The 9,440-nt window shown below is 42.4% G+C and overlaps 1 protein-coding gene across 1 annotated transcript in view; it reads left to right on the top strand.

Annotated features, from left to right (window-relative positions):
- Positions 1-1,027: 1,027 nt before the first annotated feature.
- The window catches only part of PLEKHA3 (pleckstrin homology domain containing A3), a 25,561-nt gene continuing 17,148 nt past the window's right edge, over positions 1,028-9,440 (top strand). The window contains exons 1-2 of the mRNA XM_017868278.1: positions 1,028-1,709; positions 6,500-6,616. Coding sequence (XP_017723767.1) covers positions 1,670-1,709; positions 6,500-6,616 — 157 coding nt within the window. The 5' untranslated portion in view covers positions 1,028-1,669. The remainder of the gene's footprint in view (positions 1,710-6,499; positions 6,617-9,440) is intronic.

Below are 9,440 nucleotides of genomic sequence, written 5' to 3'. Positions count from 1 at the left end.
TGGCATTTCTTTCCCCCGCCACTCGGGGCCGCCCTTGATTCGAGGGCCTCTGGTAGTGCGGGGAATGTTCTTTTGACTTTTTTGTACCAATCCCATGGGATACGTAATTTTCCACATCAGTCAAGAAAACTTGAGTATTGGGCATTTTTTCCTAATCTCGCAGCTATCTCGCAGCTAATAAACAGCAGGTTTTTGGTCAAATCTGTGTGACCACACCCCCCCACCACGAATTTTAGTATGAAAACCTTTAAAATACACAGAAAAGTTGAATTTTACAGTAAACACTCGTACACCCACCGCCTAGATTCTGTCATTGAATTATATTTATTATATATCCATCCATCACTCTTTCCTCCATCAATTCGCCTTGTTTCCAAGTGAATACCCAAAGACTACCCAAACCAGAAAACTAGCAAAGGCCTTCTGCATTCGCCTGGATTAAGTTCTGGGAGTAGAGGTGCTATTCCACCTGGGTGATGCGAAGAAAAGCCGCAGCACTGAGCCCGATTGATGTGCTTTGCTTAAGGTTTGCAAAATTCCATAAACCTGAAAATTACTGCCGATTATGCAAGATGACGATTGCGTCCAAGCAGGAGTTTCAAAATCATTAAAGTTAGGGGAAGTCCCCCTTTCTAGAATAAAATTCCAAAGTCAAGTTCCATGTTTTATATTCTAAATAAAATTGTGGCTATCCAAGGTTAATTATTGGCGTGATGACAGTTCCTTGGGGGGCCATCGCCATTCCTTGTCAGAGGACCCCGTCTGTTGCACATTGCCTTCATAGGAGATAATTTCAGACCCCTTGAATATGAGGAAAATACGAAGCAAACAGAAATAGGAAGGCTTTATTTTTGAAGAAAAAACAGGATTTTATGAAAAAAACAAGATATTATGTACTTTTTCAGAAAAAAAAAAAAAAAAAAAAAAACAGGAAAACCCGAGAGAACTAAGTGCCGGAGGGATGAGTGTGCGGGGAGCTCCTCCTCGGGTGGGCACCGGGGCTGCGCGCGCAGTGGAGCCCGAAGGCCTCGACCCCCGGGGGCGGTCGGCCTGGGCCTTGGCGGCCAGGGGGAGACTAGGGAGCCTGGGGACTGTTGGCCCTGGGCCCGTGAAAGGAGAAGGGCGGCCCTAGCTTGCAGGCCGAGGGTGCGACGCGCAGGTCCGCCCTCCTCACGCAGCCTCCGGCTAAGCGGCGAGGCCGCAGGCCGCGCCCGCTCCTTCAGCCCCGCCGCCGGGGAGGGGTTTCCCGGGACGATCCGGCCCCTTTCATCCAGGAAGTGAAAGCGACGTCGGGGTCAATGAAAACAAACGGGGAGCCCGGGGGGAAGGAAGGCAGGCGAGGAGGAGGCAGCGCCGGGCCGCGGAAGCGCGAGCAGGAGGCCGGTCACGGTCGCATTTTTGCCGTTGTCGCGGCCGCCGCCGCCGAGGCTTACTCCGGGATGTCTGGGCCCGCGCCTCGCGGCCCCCGAGCTCCACGCGGCGCCCGCTGTCCCGGCCTCTAAGGGCCGCCACGTCCCGGCGGCGCGCGCAGGCAGAGGGCGGCTTCGTGCCGGCGGCGGGCTCCGGAGGGGCCCGGGCGGGCCGGGAGTGGCTGCCCCAGGCCCCGCGCCTACCCCATCACCGCGGCTGGCGCCGGGCCGGGAGGATGCGCGGTGTGGGGCTCTGAAGCATGGAGGGGGTTTTGTACAAGTGGACCAACTATCTCACAGGTATGGGGGCTCGCGTGGTGAGGGAAGAGGGGAGAGGCCGGGGACTTGGAGGGGCTTAGGCAGGAGGCTGCGGAGAAGGCGGGTCCGGGGCTTCTCTTCCTCTGTCTGGCCTCCGCGGACCCTCAGAGCGAATTCGCTGTATTGGATTCCAGGCTTATTGAGTCCTTCTGGCCTCTTCAGGGGAGGGTTTGAGGCTGCGCACCTTCTAGAGGGTGGGAAGTGCACCTGCCACTTATTTGCTAGTGTGATAATACCAATCTTTGCCTCCTGTAGCCTCCGGAAAAATTGTCACCCTACATGTGTTGTTGCGATCTCCGTCCTTATTCTCACTTAGTATTCATACTTTAAGAGCATTTTGTTAATAACTGAGTTGTCAGAGTATTGGACTGGAAAGGACCCTTTAATTGTTTCAATTACAAGATTTAATTTTAAGAACTCTTTTCTGTATTTCTTCTAATTTCCTTAACATTTTATTTAAAAAAGTTGTCTTGTTGAGGTTGTTCGAGCTTAGCGAGCATGATTTTGGAAGCTGTCCCCAGATAATATTCTCTTAAGGATTGTCAATGAAGTATCCTTACGTTGGGGAATTCTGTTAACTGTGTGAGAAATAGTGGAAGACAGTGCCAATACACAGAAAGGGAGCAGGCAAGTCACTTTCACCTGTGAAGTGGGTGGAAGGGAGAACTTTGAAGAAATCAGAGACCAGCAGGAAAGGGCTCCTTTCCATGACATTGGCAGTCTGGCTTATTTAAAAGCTCCTTAAATTTGAGTTGTAGTCCAATCTCTGCCATCAACCAACAATCAAGGCCAAGTCAGTTATTCTTCCAGAACCTCAGTCTGATAAGGCCAGGGTGATGAGCTATTTTGTCCTGGACATGCCTTCCAACTCCAGAATTCCGTGACCTCACTAAGTGAGAGGATGGTTTTAACATAAATTTGAAGAGTAAACAGATTTTTTTGGGGGGTCTAGCATAGGCAAATCATGACTTGCTGCCCACTTATTCCCTCTGCCAAAAGTATCGAATCCCTCAGTAATTGTGTGGTACTCTCAACTTGTGTCCACCTGATCTTGTGCAAAATGTGCACATAAACTTTTTCAGGCATAAGCACTGGGCTACAGTTATACCTGCTTTTTGATTTCTTAGAATTCTAAAGCCAGATTGATAGCAGCAAATGCTTTTAACATTTATGATACACAGATGTTTTATTTTGTTCAAACTGAAAAGTCAATTTATTTCTATAAGTGACATGTTTCAATGGGAAACATTTAAAAGTTAGATAAATATTTTTTATTGGGCATTTTCATTTGAGCCCTTGTGAGAGCAGTTATACAGCAGTTATATTGTTTGGTTGAGGTATAGTGTTAACTGTTAAAGACAGTAGAGTGCTTCACCCCTGTAGTCCCAGCACTTTGGGGGGCAGACGTGGGAGGATTGCTTGAGCTCAAGACCAACCTGTGCCACACAGGGAGATGTGGTCTCTACTAAACAAACAAACAAACAAACAAAAAAATTAGCTAGGTGTGGTGGTGCACACCTGTAGCCCCAGCTACTGAGGAGGCGGAGGCGAGAGGATTGCTTGAGCTAGAGAAATGGAGGCTGCAGTGAGCTAGGATCAGTGAGCTATGATTGTACCCACACATTCCAGCCTGGCTAACAGAGCGAGATCCTGTCTCAAAAAAACAAAACAAAACAAAAAGACAGTAGCTTGTATGCTTTGAGATGCAGATACTCATCTCATTGCAAGTATTCCTAAGCATGGTATTGTGGAGGTCGTGCCAGAGGAACCATTGGGTCATTACTGAGATGAGTCATAATTTAAGAATTAAGGTGAAACCTGGTCTTGGTGGCCATTTCCTCATTTCCTATGGTACTAAATAACCAGTGGTTGAGCTTTTCACTGCATGTGATTTAGATTTTAGTCTTTGCAGGGCATTTAGTCAACTTCTAGTATGCATTGTAGAAGCTGGTTGAAAAGAAATCTTTTGGTTGGAAGAATTTCATTTTTAAAAGTTAAATTTGAGTCGACAGTGTGCTGATGATTAATTTTAGTTCATCATAGGTCATAAGGATGAGCAGCTGTTCATACTAAGTGATCTTTCAGTGTAATGATAGTGTTGTTCAGGCACGGTGGCTCATGCCTGTAATCTTAGCACATTGGGAGGCTGAGACAGGCAGACAGCTTGAGGTAAGGAGTTTGAGACCAACCTGGCCAACATGGCAAAACCCTGTCCCTACAAAAAATACAAAAAATTAGCCAGGCATGATGGCGTGCACCTGTAGTCCTAGCTACTTGGGAGGCTGAGGCATGAGAATTACTTGAGCCTGGGAGGCAGAGGTTACAGTGAGCCCATATTGCACCACTGCACTCAAACCTTGGCAACAGAGTGAGACTCTATCTCAAAAAAAAGAAAAAGATAGTGTTATTTGAGAATCCTTTGTAGAGAGTAAGAATTTCAGTAACATTTGGTAGTTTGAGATAAAAAGAATTAAAAAAAAAAAAAGAATTTTAAAAGGGAATACCTGTGACTCTTTTCATAGATATTACCCTCTGTTATTTGAGTGTGTGAATCAATTAGAAATTGTTTTATTAAATGTTTCTTCAAAAAGTGTGTAGAGATAATTAACAGGCTTGATTATATTAATATGTTCAACCACTCACCTTTCATGTTGCTACAAATTCTAAATGAATCATTTTGCCCAATATTTGTTTTAAAGAGATATTGAATTGCAGTACTGCAGGCTTGCAAAATCATAATTTGTCCTATAGGCACACTAGACCTGGGTGGAGGAGTGTATTTTCACCACCTCCTGCTTATAATTTGTTTGAGAAGGTAAATTAGTGTTTGGAAAGATAATGTTTTTATCATTTCCATGCATGATCAATACAATATACTCTCAAAGATATACTGTATATCTATATTCTCATGGTTAATCTGAAATATCTGCCAGGAGTGGTGGCCCACACCTGTAATCCTAGCACTTTGAAAGGCCACGGTGGCAGGATTACTTGAGTCCAGGAATTTGAGACGAGCCTGGGCAACATGGTGAGACTTCATCTCTATAAAAAATTAAAAAATTAGCCAGTCTCGGTGGCGTGTCTATAGTCCTAACTACTTGGGAAGCTGAGGTGGGAGGACCTTTTGAGCCTAGGAGGTCAAGGCTGTGGTGAGCCATGTTCATGCCACTGCACTTCAGCCTGGGCAGCAGAGCAAGACCCTGTCTCAAAAAAACAAAACAACAACAACAGCAGCAATCCATGAAATACCTCACTTTTGGGGTATTTATTCATTCATTTATTTATTCAGTCACTTGAGAAATAGATTTTTTTGGTACCTCTTATGTGCCAGGCACCATTCTAGTTGCTGGGAATGCAGTGATGAGCAAGATAAAGTCCATATACCAAAATAACTTACTTTCTAATTTGTTTAGGTCTCACTAGGGAATACTCTGTTGTTTCACAAAAAGGAATCTTCCAGGAACCTGAAAGTTGCTGGTTTTTAATTGCTTTAGATATCTATCTTTCTGAACTGTATTACTGCATTCCCTGCCTTCCTAAACAAGGTTACAAAGTAAAATTTAATCTTTTATGATGACTCAGTGTTGTCATTTCAAAAGTGTTAAAGATAAATCCTTTTGGGGAATTAAGTCCTGGATCTGTATTAAAGTGTAAGGATGATTGACCCATCTCCCCTCTCGGCACTATCTGACCCTGGAAAGATCAGATTAATCATGTGGCAGGCTATAGCAAAAGTGACCAGGATTTGAACACCCACGGTTTAAAATGTACATTTTAGCCACGAACACTTGTGCTGAATTGTTATTTAATAGTCACGGAAAGAACAAGGACAGTCACGCTGCCCCCAGCATGGTCACCATGTTAATAGTCAGTGAACTGTTGTAAATTAGTAGCATGCTTGATAAGACTCCAGGGAACACCAAGTTTGGCTTCAAAGAGGAGTGGGAATTGGGTGCCAAGGAAAGCCATCATCCTTGTCACCAGCTTTGGCATGAAGCCAAGTCTGTGATAGATGTGAGCTCTGGTCACTGAATAAATATCAATTGAACAATTGCAGTTTCTAGGATTTCTGCCCTAGCTGTGCAACTGCAGACAAGGGAAGAGGGGATCACATGGGGAATCTATGTTCTCACCATAGGGTATGTAGCTTCTATTTAAGAGACTGGAATTCATTTAGCACTCACTGTGTTTAAGGGAGTTTGCTTAGAAGTATGCATTTTATAAGAGCCACAGTGCAGAATTAGAGGGCCAGGTGGCACCTGAGAGGTCATCTTGTTCAACCTGTACATTTTAGAGAGTGGGAATTTTAGAGATTTATTGAAATGAAAAGATTCGCCCCTAGGGTATGATTATCCAATTAAAGAATGATACTCTAGGTAAGGCTAGAATCCCTGTCTTCCATGGCTTTTCCCTTAATATCATAACCCCAACTCTGTTCCTTTTTAGGAAAAGAGGGCAGTTATGCTATACCCAGTTTAGGGCTATTACTAAGGATGGGCCTTATGGGTTGTTAATAAGAACACTGTGAACTAGAATTAGAAGTATTACTCCCTGTGTTTTTGCTGCTCTGGAGATTTCTCCAGAAATCTCTCCCAGTAAAGTGAAGACTGATGCAAAACATTTTGATAAGCCTTGGTGATTAAAATTTCATTGTCAGAATGTTATTTGAGAGCCAAGAAATAATGTGGATGGCAAGTTTTGAAATCACAGTTTTCTACGTGGTAAAAGTAATGTCTTTCCAATTGACCTTTTGTTATTTATGATCTTTTTAGGTTGGCAGCCTCGTTGGTTTGTTTTAGATAATGGAATCTTATCCTACTATGATTCACAGGATGATGTTTGCAAAGGGAGCAAAGGAAGCATAAAGATGGCAGTTTGTGAAATTAAAGGTAAGTGAATATATGGGATTAGAGGAACTGGAGGTTAGTCAAGGGTTCTTCACCATACTCCAGACAAGAGTAAAAAAGGCATTTCTAACCATGTAGGGATCTTCTAATACCATTTATATCCTTAGCAGTCAGGAGTGGCATTTCATCACAGTTAACACAATTAAACAGTTTTTGATAATTCTCCCTCTACAAATGTATTTTGAATGGAAATAACTTTTGCTAGTCTTCCAATTTGGATTTGACAAACAGTTTCTTGTGGATACTACTTTAGTGTCCACCTTCAGTCTACAAGCATTCTATTTCATTATTGTTGTAATTAATAGAAAGATATTGTAAAAGTTGGAAGCTTTACTCCAAAGATAATGAGGCCAGCTCTGTAGGGTTTTGATGAAGTATGAAGTTGGAGTCGTAAACTCTGGTTCTTTGCTGAATTTGGAGGTAAGTTCCTCTGGGTGATAGAGATGGTTTCCTTTTCTTCCAAAAGGGGAGAAATAAAGCGATAGGTCCTGCTGTAATTTTTGTGAAGGAAGATTTTATGGACCACTGATTCATTTGTGTGTGTGGTTGGGGTGTGTGGGGTGGAGGCGAAATCAGATAAAATGGCGGTGAAAAGTACTGAATTCTTCAAAGAGAATGAAGGAAAAACTAGAGTGCCAGGGGAGTGACTATTCGACTTCCCCCTGGTCGTTTTCATTTCTCCACTCTAGCTTAAATACTTGTCCTTCATGAAGTGTGTTTCTTTTGATGTGGTGAGCTCTGGGTCATAGCTATCAAATAGTCTTCCTGAAAGGTAGCCATTAATCTGACTTTAATTGCCATATATAAGTGTCATCTACGTTTGAACATTTTATAAATGGAATAATTCATTATTTTCTTTTGTGTCTTGCTTTTTTTTAACTCAACATCGTGTTTGTGAAATTTATCTATATTGTTCAATGTAACAGTAGTTCAGTCATTCTTATTGTATAGTATTCCATTGTGTGAATATCTCACAATTTTGGTATCCATTCTAGTACTGAAGGATTTTTGGGTTATTTCCATTTTAAGACTACAGTGACTAAAGCTGCCATAAACATTCTTACACATTTATTGAACATATGTGTGTATTTCTGTTTAGTGTATCTCTGGAACTGGAGTGGAATGCTAAGGCACTGAATTCAGCTTTAATAGCTGTTAAAGAAAAAAGTATTCTTGACACTTGTTGAAATGGTATGACAAACTTTATTTAGGACTATTGTGATAGATATAGGGAGTATTGCATTGGAGGAGAGAAATTGGGCTCAACTCCAAGTACAAGAAAAAGTGGGAATTTATAACCAAGGAACAGGGTTAGGCGGAGAGGGTATCAGTGGAGGGAAAGTTACTAAGAGGTAAGTGGGGATTCTGGCTAAATTGACCTAACAGGATTCTTGCTGAAGGCAGGCCAAGGCCAGGTGATCAGACATTGCTGGGAGATGGTAGGGCAGGTGATGAAATATGGTGTTAGGGGATTCTGGCTAAACTGACTTAGTAGGATTCTTACTAAAACTGGATTATACAAGGATGGAGAAGGAAGCTTAGGTGAGTACAGGACTCAAATGAGCCTGACTAAAATTTGGTCAAGAAGATAATCTTTTCTTTTTTCTTTTCTTTTCTTTTTTTTTTTTTTTGAGACAGGGTCTCACTCTCTTGCTCAGGCTGGAATGCAGTGGTGTGATCATGGCTCACTGCAGCCTTGACCTCCTGGGCTCAGGTGATCCTCCTACCTCAGCCTCCTGAGTAGCTGGGACCAGAGGCACACGTCACTATGCCCAGCTAGTTTTTGTGTTTTTTGTAGAGATGGGGTTTCAAAACCAGGCTGGTCTTGAACTCCTGAGCTTAACCAATCTGCCCGCTTTGGCCTCCCAAAGTGTTGGAATTACTGGCATTAGCCACTGTGCCTGGCCAATAATCTTTTTCAGAGATAATGCCAGATGTTTTCCAAAGTGATTATATCAATTTTTTCTGCAATCAGTCAGAGTATTAGAGTTCTAGTTGTCCTGCATCTTTGCTAAAACTTGGTATTATCCATTTTAAAAATTCAGAATATTTCTGGTGTTGTAGTGGTATCTCATGGTGGTTTTTCACTTGCATTTCTTCAATAACTAATGATGTTGAATGCTTTTTTAGATGTTAGCCATTTGAATGTCCTCTTGTCGGGCGCGTTAGCTCATGTTTGTAATCCCAGCAGTTTGGGAGGCCAAGGCAGGCAGATCGCTTGTGCTCAGGAGTTCGAGAGCAGCCTGGGCAACAAAATGAGACTCCTGTCTCCACAAAAAGGAAAAAAAAGGTTGCATGTTCTCTTCTTTTGAAGTCCTCTTCAAGTCTTTGGCCCATTTTCTAACTTTGGCTATCTTTCATGTTGATTTGTAGGAGTTCTTTGTATAGTCTGGATGAGTCTGTGTTGCAGATGTTTTCTTCTACTCTGTAGTTTATGTTTTCATTTTGTTAATGATACCTTTTGAGGAACAGAAGTTCTTAATTTCAATGAAGTCCAATTTGTTAATTTCTTTTATTGGATCCCTTTATGACCTACTGAAAACATCTTCTGTGTTGCTTTCTGGAATGTTTATAGTTTTCCCTTTTATATTTAGGTCTATATTAGTGGAATGTTTATAGTTTTCCCTTTTATATTTAGGTCTATATTAGGTCTGTACTTGACTTAGTAACAACCTTTCCCCCACTGCATCATGGAGATATCTTTGTCACAAAGCAAGTGACCATGTATGTGTGGGCCTTTTTCTAGACTCTCTGTTCTGTTCTGTGGCCCTGTTTTTTTTTTTTTTTTTTTTTTTTTTTTTTTTTT

The sequence above is a fragment of the Rhinopithecus bieti genome, unplaced genomic scaffold (genome assembly GCF_001698545.2).
Source record: "Rhinopithecus bieti isolate Rb0 unplaced genomic scaffold, ASM169854v2 scaffold_3062, whole genome shotgun sequence".
Classification (NCBI taxonomy): Eukaryota; Metazoa; Chordata; class Mammalia; order Primates; family Cercopithecidae; genus Rhinopithecus; species Rhinopithecus bieti.
The sequence above is the reverse complement of the archived record's forward strand: the minus strand, read 5'-3'. Positions and strand labels throughout refer to the sequence as shown.